At 44.0% G+C, this 20,168-nt stretch overlaps 1 protein-coding gene and 1 non-coding gene across 2 annotated transcripts; both read right to left on the bottom strand.

Moving 5' to 3' along the window:
• Window positions 1-5,357: 5,357 nt before the first annotated feature.
• Window positions 5,358-5,430, bottom strand: TRNAK-CUU. Its single transcript has one exon. It is a non-coding gene; the product is annotated as a tRNA-Lys (tRNA).
• Window positions 5,431-5,643: 213 nt separating this feature from the next.
• On the bottom strand, window positions 5,644-10,256 carry LOC124655328 (diacylglycerol kinase 1-like). The gene is made up of 8 exons (XM_047194242.1): window positions 10,231-10,256; window positions 8,360-9,489; window positions 7,599-7,965; window positions 7,447-7,523; window positions 6,865-6,984; window positions 6,382-6,546; window positions 6,159-6,296; window positions 5,644-6,081 (listed from the first exon to the last, which is right to left on the bottom strand). Exons 2-8 carry the CDS (start codon window positions 9,485-9,487, stop codon window positions 5,932-5,934), a joined length of 2,145 nt encoding a protein of 714 aa, XP_047050198.1. The 5' UTR covers window positions 9,488-9,489; window positions 10,231-10,256; the 3' UTR covers window positions 5,644-5,931.
• Between the last annotated feature and the right edge of the window lie 9,912 nt (window positions 10,257-20,168).

The raw sequence follows: 20,168 nt of genomic DNA, 5'->3' as shown, positions 1-20,168 counted from the left end.
GCTTCTCTGTTTATCTATCGTAAGTCCAATATCACCATCTTTATGCTTATATATGTGGATGATATCATAGTTGCTAGTTCCTCTCAAGCTGCAACTGATGCTCTGCTGAAAGATTTGAGTCAAGAGTTTGCTTTGAAAGACCTTGGTGATTTGAGTTTCTTTCTGGGAGTTGAAGTGCAGAAAATTGATAATGGTATTGTTCTCAGTCAGTCCAAGTATGCTCGTGATATTTTGGAACGGGTTGGTATGTTAAATTGTACAGGTATGCCTACACCATTGTCTTCCTCTGAGAAGATTACTGCTCACCAAGGAGATCCGTTGGGTCCAGATGATAGTACCAAATATCGGAGTTTAGTGGGAGCCTTACAGTACCTTACTCTCACACGTCCAGATATTTCTTATGCAGTTAACAAAGTCTGTCAGTATTTACATGTGCCTTATACTGTTCACTATACTGCTGCTAAGAGGATTTTGAGATATGTTAAGCATACTATGACAGTTGGGTTAACATTTGTAAAGTCTGCCTCTACACTTGTCAGTGCTTTCTCTGATGCCGACTGGGCGGGTTGTGTTGATGACCGTCGGTCTACTGGAGGATTTGCTGTGTTTTTTGGTCCAAATCTGATTTCGTGGAGTGCTAAGAAGCAAGCTACAGTATCCAGGTCAAGTACTGAAGCAGAGTATAAGTCAGTGGCTAATGCAACGGCTGAGATGATGTGGGTTCAGTCTTTGCTTGCTGAGTTGGGTGTTAGACAGCGACAGACGCCTTGTTTATGGTGTGATAATTTGGGAGCTACATACTTGTCTGCTAATCCTGTTTTTCATGCAAGAGCCAAGCACATCGAGATTGATTTCCACTTCGTTCGAGAACGAGTGTTGAGGAAGCAGTTGGAGATTCGGTTTATTCCTTCTAAAGATCAAGTCGCAGACGGGTTTACTAAACCATTGCCTTATCGAGCCTTTGAAGATTTCAAGCATAATCTCAACTTACGAAGTTGTGATTAAGGGAGGGTATTAGAGATAGAGTTTGGAACCGACCTAGTCTGTATAGAGTTCCATAGCTATACGTTGTAATCTCTCCCTATCTCTCCCGAACTCTACCTGTACCGAACTACTATATATACATGGCAATAGATAGCTCGGAATCTATCCGAGTAGATTGAAACTACCTGATCATATTGTGTTCTTATAGGCGGGTGCCCGTGTGGGTGTTGGTTGGCAGTGTCTCGACTGTGTGGGAAGTGTCATGGTCCGGTTGGGAGGCATTCGTGGTGCAGGAGCCCTCATGCTCCTTCCTGGATCTTGGTGTAGTCCGTGGGATAGTGGTCGTTATTCGGGCGAAAGCCTTGCCCGAAGTTGTCGGTGCTAGTGACGTCGATGTTGTCGAGCACCGAGTCCCTCCTTAGAGACATCATTGAGGATGGTGCTCCTCCACCATTGGCTTCGGGTGAAAATCCTCGGTCTGGTTCGTCGAACGGGGAAGTGACGACGCATTGGGGTCACTTCGTTCTTGAAGGCGTTTCATTTGGAATCTCTGGTCCTTGGCAACTGGTTATCTTTGGATGCAACTGAGTGGCTTTTGGATTGGTTGTCTTCCCCGTGGGGAGCATGCTCGGAATCTCTTCTTCCTCGGTATCCCGACTATCAGCTCTAACTCGAGCTCTAGGGTTAGTGTTCCATCGTCAGACGTTACAGCGCCCTCGAACCTGGGCGAGAATCCAGGGACCCCCTTCGGCGATGGACGGGTTGCTCCGTGATGCAGTTTGCCCGTGTTTAAAGCAGATGAAGGCATTCTCTTCCATTAGTGTGGCGTCCTCCTCCTTTGCTTCGCTTCCTCTACCTTGATCAGAGTTTATTTCGGCGTCCGAAGTCCTAGGCATTTGCAGGCTGCATGTCTTGTTTCATCTTCTTTGCCCTGTAATGCTTCTGGTTTTTGTTGTTGTTCTCCTCAGCACCTTGTAGCTATGGCCATTGGTGGCTTTATTAATTTAAAGGTGGACGCAATGCTTTATGTTTAAAAAAACTTTCTTTTTTATGTCATAATACAATGAAATTTTAGGGAATTTCTTTATGTCATAAAAATTCTTAATTATACCGAAGGTTCCTCGCTTAATCAATTTACATCATCGTAGAGTTGGCATGGTCTAAAGTGTACCATATTGATTACTAATTTTGATACAAACGCGTTGGTAAAAATTATTAAAACTTTGATGTCTTGAAAAAGATCATGACAAATCCAATGATATATTTTTGCTGATCAATCTACGTATATATTCGTTTTACTTATTAGCCAACCAAAATTTCACTTTTGATCCTGGGTGCATACTCTCCCTTTATCCATGGACTTGCATGCCTCATTTCGATGTAACTTTTCTTTCGAGATCATTCTTGCAGGCAGGCACAATCTCTAAGCCTTCTTGATTAAGTTTCCAAATACCAAGAATTGCTAATTTTGTAAGATTCTAAATGTCATTTGAACTATTTTTTCCTTTCGCCCAAAGCCATAACTATTCACCTCCAGATTTATTGAAGGGTTGTCTAATGTCTCCATGGGTTTTAGAACATTAAAACAAGTCGAATCAATACATGTCCACTTCTCATCCTTGTGCCATTAATTCATGCCAGTTTCTCGTTTGTGCTCTGTTAGTTGCTCCTTGTTGCTAGATGCGCATTTTATGTCCACTTCAAAAGTACCTTGATTTGGTTTCCTAAATAGATTTAAGATTTACATGACCATAAACAGAAATGGCACACATTGAAATGCATGCATTCATAAATGATCACAAGTAGAGTTTTAAACATTGGTTATCACAAAAAATCAGAACATTTGACCCAAGCAAATTCAGGTAGGCCATTAAAAAGACAGACTAGCTAGTCAGTGGTGTAGGACATTAGACATAGAATAAATCTTGACAATTCAGATTCTTACTTGAAAATAATAGGGTAAAAAAAGGGGATGTCTCTCCGTTCTTGTTGAGTATATCCATATGCACATTGTTAGAGCGAAATATCCATTGCTACTATAATATATTGCAGACCCTAAGTCCATACATCCCATTAGCAATACACATGTTTGTTTTGGTGTTGCACAACGCAAACCCATTGTGGATCTTATCTTGGCATATTTGATCTTAGAATGGAACCACGAATGAAGTCGACATCATCCTCGGGTTAAAGAGCCCCAACTGGTTATGAAACACATCAATGGGCAGGGGCGAAGCCAGGAAAAATAGTCGCCGGGGTCAATAAAGCCGTACCCAAAAACAAACCGGTACGATACACTATGGGAAAAAAAGCAGTCTAGCAAATGCGGTAAAAACTCGTCATAACGAACATTTTTCACTATTCTTAAAACATCACTTTGCACTATAAACTTATAGCACAAGAGGCAATTTTTCTAGTCTAACAAAAACTACGATTCTATTGGCGGTGGAAAGTTTCACACTCGCGGCACTCATATTATTAATATGTTTTAATATACATAAACACTTTTTAGCACATTTTTTTAGTTTCAGCTAGAGTTTGCTCTAATGAGTAACACTAACGACTAGGTCATACTGCAAAAACAAAACAAAATAACTTGTAAGAATGAGTAAGACTAATGATCTTTGGTAAACTCATATAAATTATGAAATGTTAATTTCTAATGTGTAGGAATAAATGATGAATTATTGATGACTAATCTCCTCCTCATATCATCTTCTACCTCAACGCATTCTCAGCTGGGGTCATTTTTCTCAGCTGGACTTAAGGTATAGGGGTTTGGACGAGGGTCGTCGGTGTCAATTGACACCGGCATGACGCTGTAGCTCCGCCCCTGTCAATGGGTCAATCGTTGTTCGATTAAAAATGCCATACCTCTTCATTGTTCTGTTGTGCAAGATGGCTAGAAGCATTGTCTGGTGGTTGTTATATATGTTAGGTATCGGTGGCTCAACATTCACATATAGGAGGCATTTGCCCCCCACCCAAAAAATGATATTATGAGAAATATCTCACATATTACTAATGATCCACAAAACATTTAGGATTTACATGACCATAAACAGAAACATTGCATATTAAAATGCATGCATTCAAAAATGGTCACAAGATTTTTAACCATTGATTATCACAAAAAATCAAAACTGTTGTACCAAACAAATTGGGGTAGGCCATTAAAAAGACAAACTAGTCAGTGGTATAGGACATTAGACATAGAATAAATCTTGAGAACTCGGATTCTTACTTGAAAGTAATAGGGTAAAAAAAGGGATGGTTGTCCGCTCTTCTTGGGTATATCCAGATGCACATTGTCAGAGCGAAATACACATTGCAGACCCAAGTCCATACATTCGATCAATAATACACATGTTTGTTGTGGTGTTGCACAACGCAAACCCATTGTGGATCGTATCTTGGCGATCTTACAATGTAGCTACAAATGAAGTCGTCAACATCCTCGGGTCAAAGATCCCCAACTAGGTATGAGGGTCAATCATTGTTCGATTGAAAATGCCAGACCTCTTCATTTGTTATGTTGTGCAAGATGGCTAGAAGCATTGTCTGGTGGTTGTTATGTTAGGCATCGGTGGCTCAACGTTCACGTAGGGGGCATTTGTCCCCCACCGCCACCCCCAAATGATATTGTGAGAAATATCTCACACATATTACTAATGATCCGCAAACCATTGATTTTACTCCCTCCGTCCATAAATAGATACTCGATATTTGTCTGAATCTTGATGTATCTAGACACTAAATAGCGGTTAGATCCATCTAGATTTAGAAAAATCCTAGACGTCTATTTATAGACGGAGGTAGTAGATCTTTTCCCTTCTCTTTTTCACACGTGTTATGCACATCTTCGCAACGTGGATTATGAGTAAAAAGTTTTTGTTCGTTTTTAAATAATTAAATATCAGAATTAAAATAGCAGTGTTTACCCATAAGCCAAAGTTTCATTTTTATATATGTTCACCTTTATTCTACAAGCAAAAGCTGCTTAAGGGAAAAGTGATATCCCGCAGAATTGCACAAATTAAGTATCAACTAATATATTGAAAATGCATGCAATCATAAATGATCACAAGTACAATTTTAAAAATTTGTCGTCATAAAAAGATAGAATAGTTAGTAACACAAACTAGACATGAAACACATAAATATATCAATGGTTATTGATTAGAAATAACATTTGTTCATATGGGTGAGGAATTACACTAGATCCAGCAGACGTTAGGCAGTCAACCCATGGCAAGCCGCTACCAAAATCAATGAGGACGTAGCTATATGGCGTACCTCGACATTCGCATACGGCATACCGTATTGGCGAGAAGAGGACGAGCAAACTAATTCAACAAAAAATATTTCTTGATCGCCCACCGTGGGGCTCGAACCCACGACCACAAGGTTAAGAGCCTTGCGCTCTACCAACTGAGCTAGACGGGCTACACGTAAATATTTTGTATACAGTGGCTATTGGTTAGCTCACTTTAAGACCAAACAAGGAAAAGACATCCATCTTCATGTCTTGCTCCCAGTATCCTTTTTTTTTGTTTATTCTTGATTTTCGTCAACTTACAAAAGTCCGATCACATCGTGCTCAGGAAGAGCCAGAGAGAACAGCTGAAACACCTGCTGAAAAGCTTGGGCAGGCTGTTAAAAAAAGGCACTCGACTCATATTAGCACTGCGCACATAACATCACACCGAATCAGCATCCTCACCTAACAAGCCAAACAACTGACTGAGAAAACATTTCCCAGAAACACCAAAAACTAGGCTGACCAGTAACAACAGCAGTTTTCTGGTAGTGCTCCTACAAAATTTTACAGAATTATACACAAGGCCATCCTAGAAGGAAGCCATGACTGTATGTACAAATGGGACCAGGCGGTTAAATGTTCTAGGGCAAACTACAGAGTTCCACGACCGTGTTGCGCAGAGCTTCCTACAAAAGCCTAGACGCTATCTCCTGAAGCAGAGCACTCTTCTGCGATGCTGAGATGGTACCGCTGTTCTCGGCGTTTTCCAGGATGTCAGCCATTATTGAAGCAGCGTGGCTTATAGGTTCTTCGGAGACTCTCTTCAGCATGAAGGCCTTCAGAGGAGAAACATATGCATAAGCAGGAGAGGGAGAAAGCATTTCAATAGATAGGTAAACGAGGAGAGACGAACCTGGGCGTGATGAGAAACTTCTATGGTGCATGGCTCCTGAGACCATGGCTCTCCATCAACTTGGATGGGCATCGTAGTGGTGATCTCAATCTTTATATGGTTTCCTTGAGCTAACCTTTGTGCGCGAGAAAGCCCTACCTAGAGCAAGATTATCAATATACACGCCATACTGAACATATATTACAAGAACATGGAGCCTAAAACAAGAATTCTTCTTCCCTACCTGCAGCCTTCCAAGATGCAGCATTCCTGTGAAGCTAACTACTTCCAGCATCTTGTCATGCATGCATTGAGGTTGGAAAGTGTCAGAGACACTATCTTCGTTCTTCCATAGGTCAACACCTCCCATGTAGCTCCGGATGTTTGCAACAAGGATACCTTCAGCGTCCTGCAACGGGAGCAAATAAGGAACATGACATAGTCTAATCTTTTTCTTTCAATGCACTTGCTACATGGTGTGCATCACCTAACCAGGAAATGTTTCTACAATACATCCAAAGGGGATACCAGATAATCAGATATGCTAAATTTATTTAAAGGAAGTGAAGAATCAAACAGCAGTAACAATCTTAATAAATCACGTTCACCGTTACTGTGTACACTTGGGGTTCTTGTGTATTCTGTACTGCAGATACGCCAGTGCAAGGTTGTGTGCTCATAAAGACACATAAAAGAGGGCAGGTAAGCAAATGCAATCCACTTTTACCTGAGGAATATCAATGTTGGATCCATCTATCTCAAGCTTGACTTCCCATGGAAAATAATAGAACATGTTATCCATCATATTCTTTGCGCCTTCTTTTGCATAAAGCACTTTATTCATGAACTACAGAGAAATTGTATCATATTAGTGTGACAAAGAATTATTAGCAGCTGGATGAATTAACTATTTAATAGCAACCTAAAAAGTTTCAATAAATAGAATAACAGCAGCTCTTATCTTGCGATTTATACAAAAACATGAAACAGTATACTAGTATAGACTCAAAGAAATTCAACACTTTAAAACATGTACATTTGCATGGCAAAAGACGATCGATGTAGTTTTGTATAGCATAAATGTTACTACAAAGGGGAGTTGAACAAAATACATGTTTCTTTCATTGTATATGACTAGTCATTTGATTACTTCTGGAAGAATTTTTTGATAATGATGTAATGTTTACACTTTCCACATGTCTGGTTCTGTGCTGAACACCAGCGCAGTTACTTGGAACATTTAAGGAAGAAAGGCTTCCAAAATGTGCAGTTGTGCACATAACAGGGTGGGAGCAAGCGGGAGATTTACCTGGCTATAAAATCGTTCAGGGTTTTCCTCCCTCAGGTTATGGATATCTAGAGCAACCTTTGCATCACAGCCAACCCCTGAAAAGTATCAGCATTAACTACTAAGGTATCTTACAATGCAAGGATGTAAGGTAAGGACATGGATGGACATACCAAAGTAGTTGTTCATAAATTTTGGTGAAGGCATAAGCTTTCCTTCATTATCCTTTATAGTGATCTTCCATCTGTCAAGAACAGTAACTGCAGAATGCTCGACATCTTTCAAAACTGAGAATAAACCTCCCCGTTTTTCAACAGCACCGAGACCACCACCCCAGGATAAAACCCTCGCAAGATCATTGCCAGTACCAGCTGGAAGGATGGCTACAGGAGGAGGTGCTTCAAACTTTTGTTTCTCAATGGCATCCAAAACCCAACCAGCCGTGCCATCACCACCACAAACAAGAATTTTGAAGTGAGGCACCTTCTGAAATAAAGCCAAACCAACTTCTGGTCCTTGATCCTTGCCCAACTCAAACACCTAATGGAAGAGTTAGCACCACAAAAGAGAGTTAATACCACAAAAAAATGTGAACTCGCGTTTTATTATAAATAAATAGGTGTAATTAATAAGATTGAAATGATTAGGAACCGAAAGGTGGAGCATTAATTGAATTCTAAGTGAGGAACTTGAAACAATACAGACAGTGATATGCAGCATAAAGTATTGAAAGAATAAAGCTGGGACAGAATTAATTATGTTATGGCATAAAGCTTACACTCTTAAGAGAAATATAGAAGTTATAAAAAGATAATAAACAATATGCTAGAAAGAAATCACATAAGCAGCATAGATGAGAGCAAATGAAGCAAGAGTTCCACATAATTTAAAGCTGGTAAAAGCGTTAAAAGCAACTATAATTTGCTACACCAACCTGCAAAGGATTAAGAAGGATCTGCAGGCGTTGCCTCAGTGATTCACCACTCTGGGCACCACTTCTCTTGTTAACGAACACTAGCAATGGCCTAGAATCAGAAGGAACGTCCACGATTTGATATTTTTGATTATTCTGGGCATGGGAATTCTCAGGTTGGACGTTTGGCCTGCTAGTGACTTTATCCGCTATAAACTGTTCATCCTTTTCTGATTCAGAGCTCTGATGTACTTCATCAAGTTTACCATTGGCATGATCATCCCTCTTAGCGGGAGTGCTTGGTCCTTGTGAGTCTCCTTCAGTGTCAGATGGTGGCTCAGCAGCACCGGAGCTCTCCCCAGAAGAAGTAATACCCTTCTTGTACCTTTTACTACGAATTCTGATCGTCTCCCGGACAGTAGAAGCCAATTCATTAGCCCCGCTTGTGATAGTACTGAAAAGTCCTGCTGCACCAGTCCTATGAAGCTCCTTGACACAGAGAGGTGATAATATCAGCCGCTTCAACGGGCCCAAGTCACAGACATCACCAGTTTCCTTAGCCAAGTTGTTGTGGCAATCAACATGCACCAGCCGTTGACACCACATACAGTACCAAATAGGAGACCCAGCAAGAAACGCTCCGCTGCAAGATTCATCGCAGTAGCAACAGAAGGAGTCCTCCTCAGAGCGATCCGCCGTGTCGATCCACTGAACGGCCCACTGGTGAATGACGTGGTCAAGCCCAACCATAGAAACGCACTTGCAGTCCTTGTGTGCGTTCCCCGAGCAGCTAGGATGCGCGGTGGCGCCGCAGATGTCGCACTGGTGGATGGTTCCCCCCAGATACTGCGGCGGCGAAACGGACTTCAGGCACACGCAGCACTTGAGGCCTTTGCTGCGGGAGCCGGGCTCCTTCCTCCAGATGTGGGAGGCGGCGGGGACCTTGTCCTTGAGCTTCTTGTACTTCTTCGCCCTGGCCCTGATGGCTTTCATCAGGCTCAGGCTGATGTTCTTGTTCAGCTGGTTGATGGTGTAGTAGATTGTCACGCCGCTGACCAGCGCGAAGATGACCGTGGCGACTATGGCGGACCAGTACTCTGCCATGTACTCCGAGACGTCAGCCCAGCTGGGACGCAGCATCTTGTACATCCCTGCAATGTGGTAACGTGGCAGTTCATTAGGATAGATACACCGGGATGGAAACTGGTGATTATACGGCGCAGCTACCAGGTTTGTCGGCCAGCATATAGCAAATGTGCAAAGATACAGTTAAAAAAAAGTGCAAAGATAACTAGACTATGTATCCATACCAACTGTGGAGCCGTTATCTAGCAACTCAATCAATGTATCAGTGATGATATGTGGGCCTGTGACTCCACTTGTTATTGTTACTGCCAGTGCCATTTTGTATGTGCTGCAGAAAATGTAATAACGGTATGGACCACGGTATTGGTATCTCCTGCTCTAGTCCAGTGGAAACGCCAAAAATTATTGCTTAGGTTGTACAGAACCATGGTTGTTTGGACAGACTGTTTAATTTCAGCGAATTGTGCTTCCTGATACTAGCTTGGGAGAATCTGCTTCAGGACACACCCATTCGAAACTCTGCACAAATACTGCACAGGTAGCTCCAGGATCCTGCCTAGTGTTAAGAACTCGCCCAATCCACGCAATCACAAACCAACCCTAGGAAGCCCATTCTCTCCCCCCGCACAGCCGCACAGGCAACCCAACCCGACGGGGCTTCTCAGAAACAGACTAGCAGCGCCTCCTCAGCCAAGCCTCGCCGGAACCCTAATAATTCCCCGGCCCTCTCCCCGCCACGAAACTCCCGAAATGTTCCCGTACTTCCATGGAAGAAGAAAAAAATAGGGTGCGGAAGAAACTGATACCTCGCGGGGATCGGCGGCGGCGGCTCGTCGGGGGGATCGCGGCTGCCTCTTCTTCCACGGCCCCTCCCCGCTCACATTGCGTCGGTGCGGCTCCTCCGCGATTCCGATTCCAGCATCTCCTCGTCCTCCCCCGCTTTTCCCCTCCTCCGTCAGGCTCCGGTTCGATGCTGCGTGCGGAAAGGGGCCGCAGGAGCCTGGTTGTCATAACATAACACGGAGTTAAGAACGATCTCGCGCTTAATTTAATGCGAGTTAATCACGCCGGTTTGTGGCGTCGGGTGTCTCGAGCCACGTCGTCGCTGTGTGATCTGGGCCGTTGGTGGGGTGCTGAGCGGGCACGCTTTCGCGTCGGAGTGTGATTAGTCGGTTGATTAGTTTAGCGGTTTCTCAAAAAAAGATTAGTTTAGCGGTCTGGTTGGACGGTCCGTTGGGCCCGCCTGCAGTGGGACAGGGGAGACGCTTCGTGACGAAGCGGAAGGTCTCGCTGCTTTGTTGGTGGGACACACCCGACTGCGATGTAGGTGGGCAATGCTTTGGCTTTTGCGTCCACAGGTTTTATTTTATAAAAAATGATGAATAAATAAATTATACTGCCTCCTATTCCTAGATATAAGATGTAGTATAATTTTTAGCACGAAAAATTAAAGAACGCATGAGGAGAAAAAATATATACAAAGTTTGGGTGGGATTACCACCTAGACAATTGATGTGAGAAAATGACTTGTGAGGGTTCAGGTATTATAAACACCAGATACATGAATATATATAGAAATATATCCTTGCTCGAAATGGATTTGGAAGCTGTTGAATGGAGGTGAAGATAGCCCTTAACAATAAGTTGTTTACAGTAAATACTTAACAAGAGCGGAGTCCATCTTGATGAATGTGTGCAAAGGTTCTCAATAAATGAATGACCTCAACATAAAACATTGCTTCATTTCGGAAGCATTTCACACAGTGGCGGCGCCAGGAAATGGCGCCTGGGTATTCCGCCCAAAAAAAAATTTTTGCTCTAAATGTAGTATATGAATCAAACAACACAATACTAGTATAACAACAAGGCAGCCTAACAACCACTGTTCAAAAACTAGGCCGATTCAACGATTACTAGGCCGATTAATCGCTACTAGGGGCTTGACCGTGTCGATTAACATTAATCTCTTGTGTTAATCCTTTAGCCCGATTAATCAGTCCGAAAGTCCGATTACTAGGTATTTTCCCGATTAACTACCACACTTGGTAAAAAAAGTTACAAGATTTTCAATGCATATCGCTAATACAGGTGCTACCCCTCCCAAATAAAGTAGATTTTGCGAAGCTCCCGCTTGATTGCAGCCTCGAGTAGCTTTATTTCCACTATTGCCAAATAGTTTCTTGCCCTCCCAGACCAGTTACTCATAGTTTCACAGACCTCAGATACAGGAGCTCGTCCAGGAATTGGAGGACTCCTTCAATAGGTTAGGTGGTTGAGGTGTAAGAGGGGTCGTACCCTAGGTAGGTGGTGGGAGAATATAAACTTCGGGGTGAGAGGAGAAGAAGTGGAAGGAAGGAACGCGGCTTTGGCTGGTGGATCCTGATTCGCTCCTGACCTTAAAGATTAGGTCATGGAGGAGAAACGTACAAGTTTTTCTCGGATTTTAGGCTTTAGAGAAGTAGGAAGAGACATACAAAGGCTCATATACTATTATTTTATTATAAAAATTGTTTTAAGTGCTAATTTGTGTAGGTTGCACCGATTAATAGCCGACCGATTAAATCAGTTAATCGTCCGAATTCCGATTAATCTCTACTCCCAAGCCGGCCGAGCAGTTAACGATTACCAATTTCCTTAACATTGCTAACAACAATAGCAATATTTCAATTTATAAGCCCATAACGACATGAATACATAGGTACCTTTTGATTGATAAAGTGATGATATTCTATCTTACATGATAACTTTGCGGTTGCTCCAAAAGGAAGAGATTGATGACATCTTCATCCTTTACTTGCCTGAAGAAATCTCTCTCAACAAATATAATCATACAATAGTTCAAACAAGAAAAAGAAAATTAAAAATTTGCGTCTATGATTCTATGAAGCTAGTAGAAGTGGATGATTTCTCTAGGAAGCAAGCAATGAAGCAATAGCAAGGAACGAAATTGGGGGATGGACTGATTGGGGGCAGTAACTTCAGCGCTGCTCGGGGACGCTGGGATGGGGCGGCGCAGACGGGAGGAGGGGCGCAGGTCGGCCAGGGGCGGGGCCGGAGCGCCGCCGCCGCTGCGGGCGCGGGGCCATCGCCTGCTGCTCCGGGCTGCATCGTCGGCGGTGGTCGTGGGTCGTGGGCAGGTCTAGGTCGAGGCCAGTGGAGGCGTCGTGCGTGCGTCGCGTGCGTGCTGCGACCTGCGAACGAGAAAGGAATTGCGTGCGTGCGTGCGATGGCCTGGTTGGCTGGTTCCTGCCTTGTTGGGCTGGGCCAAATATTTACATTTTTTTGTTCCGTCAAAAACTTGGGTATTCCAGGGAAGACAGGGGAATACCCCCGGCGCCGCCCATGATTTCACACTACTAGAAATGGTTGAAAGACTAGTTTTTTTGGTTTAATGTTTAGGTTGGTAATGTTGTTTTTTTCTTTTAATGATTACCCTTGTTTGTTTGATGCAGCATGTGAGCTTGCTGCTTCGATAACTGAGAATTATGACATTGCGAGCCATGTGTGGGACATTTGAGTCCTAGAGATCCTTTTGTAGAGAGGTAATGGCTAGTTGGGAGCATTTGATGAATTCAACTGGTAGTTTTTTTTATCTGATCATATGGGCAATATATAAGATAGGCTCATGAAAAGAAAAATAAATACTACAAAATCCATCGACATGGTGGTTGAACTTTGAGGTGTCTCTAATACTCAACTGAATAAGATTTGGAATCTCATAATTCATAATAAAAACACGATCTTCCTTTGATAAGTGATTCTTAACCGATTGCCAACGAGGGAACAAATTCATATCGGCAAGGCCCCAACCCCATTTCTGTTAAGTGCCTCGGCCTTGTGTGATAAGCTAGAATCACTTCAATTGGTTTTTCATTGACATGTTGCTATTTTTGTTTGGTTTGTGGCTTCCATGGCTTTGTCCTCAATTTGATTTTCCTTGGCTCACTATAATCAAAATTTCAAACTTGTACGGATGAGAGTTGCAACTGTGATGTGGTGTTTTTGGACCATTCGCAACAAGCTCATTTTTTAGGCTAAGATCGTCAAACACCCGTCAAATGTTGTGTTCCAAATAATATCTTTTCTACAGTCGCGGAGGCCACTTTGGGAGGAGAAGACGGTGGACTTCTTTGATTGGATGATACATGAATGCCAACACAAGATGAAGTTGTTGCGGAGGACAAGAAGCAACCCGTGGTTGTTGCTTTTGGCAGTATGTTTTATTTTAACCTCTAGTTTTTCGTTTGGTGTTTGCCTTGGGGGCTCTTGCTGTTAGAGAGGAGGTGTTGTTTTTGTAAGCGTTTCATTGTGCGAGTTTATGTTTGGTGGAGTCTAGTTTCCATCGATGTGTGTTCTTGTAAAAACTGGGATCCCTGTAATAAAAACTTTGTTTTCTATATAAAGTTGGGCTCACGCATGTTCTCTAAAGAAAATACGCTAGTTTTACCAATTATTAGACTTGTAACTAAATTTTCCTTTATACATGCTTTTACGAGTTGCATATACTGAGATAAGAGGGAGCTCTTTCACGAGCTGGAATTATCGATCATTGGACCACCATTAGCTTTTGCATTGGGCCAGTTGTTCCTAGAGCGGTACTTTTGAGATCATGTTGGCCTCCTATATATGGTGAATTGGGCCAAACCGCCAATAAATCCCAACCAGGGAGGGGGTCAGCAGCGCACACAGCACATGCTTGAGAATACATGCATACCATTCATGTTGGGTTCCTCTAACGTCGTAGCAGCGGATGCTAAAAAGAATTGTAGTAGCGGTTAATGTGAGGGAAGGAGTGTGTTGCAGGAAGTTGTCAAACATATGTGGAGCTAAACGTGTTACGTTTTCACGTAAAAAAATGTGTTACGTTTCCTAAATACCACGGAAGCTATCCTCAAACTGAATTGATTAGTTCGGGTAACTACTTGATTTGAGGGAAGAAAAAATATTAGAGAATGTAGGCATGCATGGAACTTATGGAGATAACTTATGAAATATTCAGATGCATTTCCCTTTTAGATAATAAAGAAGACATCCTATCTATATTTGTCTTGAACTATATTGAATACTTAGCTCTAATGAATAATTGAGCTGACTAACTTACATTGATTCTCTAAATATATTTATGTTAAAATTATTATGCTGACATTGGCAGTTGTGAATATAAGGCTAGCCATAGTGCTAGTATCTTAGCTAGTATCATGCATATTGGTCTCACAAAAATGTTGATATGGTAGCTAATTAAGGAGAGAGATGAGATAAGAGTAACATAGGTTGATACCATATCATAGCCCATAGCGCATATCACGAGAAAAGTTAAGACCAAATAAATCTTGTACATAAATTTACACTGAGATTCTAAAAAGCAATAAATATAGCATGACTATGATACTAGTACACGATAGTACACACTATAGAGATAGTATCATGCACAAGTATCATATGCATGATACTACTACATGATACTTACCACTATGGCCAGACTAAGGTCGACTAAATCTAAGGTGGATCCATATTTAAATCTACTAACTTCAAATGATCCAACCAACAATCAATATAAAAAGTATAAAGAAATGATCAAATCTTTTAGTGAACATCTAAATATATCTCTATCACTTTCTAACATTCTATAGTCCTATTTGACAGACCTAGCAACGGCACGCCGTCAAGATCTAGTAAGCTATAAACCCAACACACCATCCTTTCTTTCTGAAAATGCTACCAAATTGATCAAGCGAAACCCAGCATTACAAAACACCTATAAAAATATGAAATGAAATCTTCATCCTTGGTGGATGCTCTTAGCAAAAACATAGCTTGGTTGTTTCCTCTGTTCAGTAGCAAGTTAAATCAGCTTGCTAATACAGTTTTCATCATCGGTGAAAGGAGAGAGAAAATTTATTGACCATCTCCTCCCACACTTTCTGCCAAGGAAAGAAAATCATGTTGAAGTTTTGGCTATTACCAATCGGCAATCGCAATGGAACAAAGCCATGGATAGGCTTGACACATTTGGCGATAAATACCAAGCGAGCGCTCAAAACAAATTCACCCTGCATGGCTGCATCCCCTCGTAACAAATCCCGGTGTATTAGCCGGCCGATCGCAAGGAACCAACAAAATCATCATGAACAGATCGGCAACGATCACACCCCATAAAAAAACACGAACCGGGCGATAAGTACCAAGGATTCACCCGCTCAAACAAATTTTACCGTTTCATCTCAAACACATCGTGCCAAAGAAAAATATTCGAACACAATTACGCTCAAATAATAACAATTAATTACTGCTATAACGTCTAACCGATCGACGGCTGAGATGCCGTCTGGCCCCGCATCCAACGGCCCAGCGAGCCCGCAGGTGATCGGAAACCGCCACTAGCCGTTGCCCCCGAAGCTGGCGCCGCGCAGGCGGCGGCGGCAACGTTACGCTCCCTGCTGCACTTCTTGATTGATCCTTCTTTCTTCCTATATAAATCTTGTTCCGTGCCCCGCGATTTCGAATCGAATTCTGCCCCATTAATCGCCAGCAACCGCCGTCCGCATTGATCGTTGCTGCTCGTTGTTGCTGGGACCGGATACGATCGATGGCCACGCCGGCGGTGGCGGCGAGGAGGCCCAGGGCGCGGCGCCCGTTCGCGGCGGTGGCGTCGCTGTCGGCGGCGAGGAGGCGGGTGATGCCGCCGCCGGCTGCTACGCCGGGGTCGGAGAACGTCGAGCCGTCCGACGGGACCACGTCGTTCGAGCAGTGCCTCCGCCGGTTCAGGAAGTTCTCGGGCGAGCCGGCGGCGGCGGCCGCGAAGCCCGCCTTCCCCGTGGGCACCAAGGCCGCGGTCCTGAAGAGCAAGAGGTGCTCTGCCACGCCCGCTTCCAGGAAGCCGGCGGCGCCGAGGACGCCGAGCAGGAAGAGACCCGATTCCGCCGCCTCGCGCAGGAAGTCCTCGGCGGCGCCATACGAAGCGCCGCGCGCGCCTCTGTGGGACTTCTCCGAGGAGCCGTGCGGCAAGAAGGTGCGGGCGAGGCTCTCGTCGCCCTGCGCCGCCGTCGCCTCCGCCGCGGAGGAGCCGGAGAAGAGGGCGGCGTGGGGCGCGACGCTCGAGGAGGCCATGGCGGGCGTCCCGGAGCCCGGCGAGGGCCGCGTCAGGTACCTGGTGGACACGTTCGAGCGGCTGCTGTCCCTGTCCCGCGGCGGCAAGCACGAGGCGGCGGGGCCGAGGAGGAGGGTGATGAAGAGGGCGGCCTCGGCGTCGTCGTCGCCGCGGAAGGCCGAGGAGATGGACATGGCGTCCTACCCGTCCGTCGCGTCGTCCTCGTCCGAGGTGTCCTACTGCGTCGCCGACCTCCCCCGCCGCGGCAGGAGCAGCGGCGGCGGTAGCGGCGCGCGGGACGAGCGGCAGTTCAGGAGATGCAACGTAAGCTGCATTCAGAATCTCCGAATTTGGTGAAATTCAGAACTATTACTCCTATCAGAAATGATTTTTTTTGGTGAATTTGTGTTTGTGTGTTGATGTTGTTGGCACGGCGGATCGCAGAGCATCGGGTCCTCGGAGAGGAGCTGGAGCAGGAAGGTCACGAGGCAGCGTCCGTTCAATCTCAGGACCGAGGTATCCACAACAACAACCAAAAATGTCCATTTATCTTGTGCATGTTCAGTTTCAGAGCGTTCAGAAAGATGATCTTCTCATGTTCTCCTGTTCAGCAAAGAGGAAAGATGAAGGAAGGAAATTTGGTGGAGAGGATGAGGAGGATGCTGCTTGAGGAAGAGAGGCTGCGCAACCCGCTCGCGCAAGGTCTTCCATGGACCACCGATGAACCGGAGGTACGTGAACCATGAATCACACCAGGTTCTTGTTTCATTCTTATTTTGCTAGAACAATGAGCATGATATCACACACGAAGGTTAACTGAACAAAATTCAGTTCATCACAACACTTCAGTATAAGACCATATGCTTTCTTTGTTACCGAGATTTGCAAGTTTGTTCAAGTTGATAAGTGTTTTAATTATGAATGTTTTTGGGGTGTAGAACCTGGCGAAACCGCCAACGAAAGAGCCCACTGAACCATTCGATGTCGTGCTTCATAGCGCCGTTCGTGCGGTTGGCCGCGCCAGGTTTGATCATCAGGTAAGTAAGCAGTAGTAGCACATTACATTGCATCGCAATTCTAGCCTTGACAAGTTGCTGAAAGACGGCTGTTCTTCGATCCCCCAGATCACCGAGCGTAACATCTTCCTGGAGAAGGTGGAGCTGGAGAGGGAGAGGCAGCAGAAGGTAATTGATCCGACAATTCTATCCCACCGCATGAATGAATCCAGATGCAAGAATTGACTGATACGTGGCCTGCATTTGTTTTGTTTGCAGATGGATGAAGAGATCGAGATCAAACAGCTAAGGAAGGAGCAGGTGCCGAAGGCAATCCCGATGCCGGACTTCTCGAGGCCATTTATGCCCAAAAGGTAACAAAATCCTTGTGGCCTTACTTGTTCTGAACATACTGTACTTCAGTTTGCATGACAAGACATGAACTGTGGCTGGTTGGAATGTGCAGGTCAGTGAAGCCCCAGACAGTTCCCAGGGAGCCAAGGTTCCACACTAGGCCGACGAGGCACAGTCCCAAGACTCGGTCATAGCTGCCTCCGGTCCGATCAAAGATTCATCTTCTTCTTCCATTGGCCATTACGCTACGCACAAGAAGACTTAGTCATTGAGAGAATTGTACTAGCAAACGTCGCCGCCATTGGGCAGATGGCTGCTTGGCTAATGGCTTTCTGACAAAAAGGGAAAGGACACACACACAGAACAAGCTTTTGTGGTAGTCTGTAGTACCAAACACCTCTCCGTTTGAGGAGCTAGCTGCCTAGCTGGGCATTTTGGTGTAAGCTGTCTGAACATGAGCATTATTTTGTAGCTCTGATTACTTCATGATCTCATCCACTTTATTAGTGGATATCTTGTATCAACTTTATCGCCAATTGGCATGTCTACTGCTTTTGAGTGGTGGAGAAACTTATTCCTCTTGTTGCTCACCTACCTACCGTTTGTAACATCCGAACGCAGTTTTCTTCCTCATGGCAAAAAAATAACCATGTTACCGTGAGGAGATAGAACTATAGAAGTAAGAAGAACCCGGCCGAGACTGACGCTGCACACATGCGGAGTTTGCTGACGCAGGTTATTGCCCTGTCCATTGTTTGGAGGGAAAACTCTTCCAATTTCCAACATGTATCTACAGTCAATGATCCGACCAGTAACATGACTCACCCTCATCAGTTTTAATTTAACGGATTCAACGAACTGCAATTTGGTTATTACTGCTTATTTACTTAGCATTGTCTGAGTCTGAAGGGTGGCTTGGTACATTGCGTACAAATGGGATTCAAGATCTTGTGTTTGTGTGTTTCTAAATAAGGCAAAGGACTGGGATTCAAGATCCATTATGGCATAGACCATCGAAAAGCCTCTTTGGCTCCCGAGTTCCAGTGCTCTCTTTATTTTAGCAAATTCGAAATCAAAGTTAATCTAGATGTAGTAAATGATGTATCCTACAAGTATGCAAAATGGCTACACAAAAATAACAAAATCTGATAAATTATGGAATTTTTAGGTATGCATTGTTCACTATACTTAGGTCCATACCTTTTCATTTTTGTGGATCTTTGAAATACATCATTAGTTATATCTAAATATTTTTTAAAATAAAACTTCAAAAATGATTACTATTTTTTTAGAAAAAATAACGGGAGCACAAGAGCTCGGGTGCGACATCCCCATTCCACAGAGCATGTGTTAGCGTACTCTAGGAATCCAATGGTTGTAGTGATGCTTGGTTACATCAAACAACTATGCCTAGGTACTAATGAGGTTAGGCATTTGCTCCAGTACAATCCCCTCTCCAAACTCGAAGCAAACTCAAACACAAGAACAATTGACATCGCTTGATATCACTTCATCATTTTTTAAGAGGAACTACGTATTTGATTAATAGAAAATTAAGTTATATGAGTAAACAAACGTAAACATACGTGAAACTAACAGACATACTAGGAGAAAACAGTTTCCTTGAAACTATCACTAATTACAATAAGAGGAGAGTATAACTTTTTCTTCGAGGGGAAATCACAGCGCTTTTTGACCGTAGATTTTTTTAGGTTTTTCAACTGATAGGAAATTACAGGTTCCTTCCGAGAACGGCAGCCCATATGAAAACTTGTCACAACTGGGCTGGCTGACAGGCCGGGGCCCGTAGGTTATAACACCACCATCATCATCAACAACCCAACGATAAATGAGCATCGATAATCCAGACTCCGGAGAAAATCTAATCTGAAGCGGAAAAGGAAAGACAGCGCCTTGCACTCCGTCTCGTGTCTGAAGAACCAAATGGTACTCACTCCCCCAAACCCGTAATCTTCGGCCGCAAATTCTCGATTCCATTCGCGCAGGCGCCGCCGGATTCGGCACTGGCCGTCGCGCGCGGCGTTCGATTCGGTGCGGATTTCGCCGACCGACATAGTCCCGTCTCTGATTTCGACTTTGTTTTTCTTTTTTCTCCTCCATGGGGATTTCAGGATAGGAGGGCGGCGTCGCAGGGGGACTACGACGAGCAAGGTGAGGCCTTTGAGTGTAGTTTTGTCCCAGAGAAGCCGTGCAAATTTTGTCTGGGATTTCTTTCCTGGGATCTGGCTCTGGGTTGGTCTGGCTGTGCACTGGTTGCTGCGCGTTGAACCCCGTGCCCGTATGTGTG

The sequence above is a fragment of the Lolium rigidum genome, chromosome 5, assembly GCF_022539505.1.
Source record: "Lolium rigidum isolate FL_2022 chromosome 5, APGP_CSIRO_Lrig_0.1, whole genome shotgun sequence".
NCBI lineage: Eukaryota > Viridiplantae > Streptophyta > Magnoliopsida > Poales > Poaceae > Lolium > Lolium rigidum.
This window is presented reverse-complemented; position numbering and strand designations above follow the sequence as displayed.

What these genes read in the sequence shown, in the direction of transcription:
- LOC124655328 (XM_047194242.1), bottom strand. Translation starts at nt 9,487, where the DNA reads ATGTACAAGATGCTGCGTCCCAGCTGGGCTGACGTCTCGGAGTACATG. An exon ending in ATTTATGAACAACTACTTTG is followed by an intron (nt 7,524 to 7,598) that starts GTATGTCCATCC and finishes GATACTTTTCAG; the next exon opens with GGGTTGGCTGTGATGCAAAG. An exon ending in CTGAACGATTTTATAGCCAG is followed by an intron (nt 6,985 to 7,446) that starts GTAAATCTCCCG and finishes ATTTCTCTGTAG; the next exon opens with TTCATGAATAAAGTGCTTTA.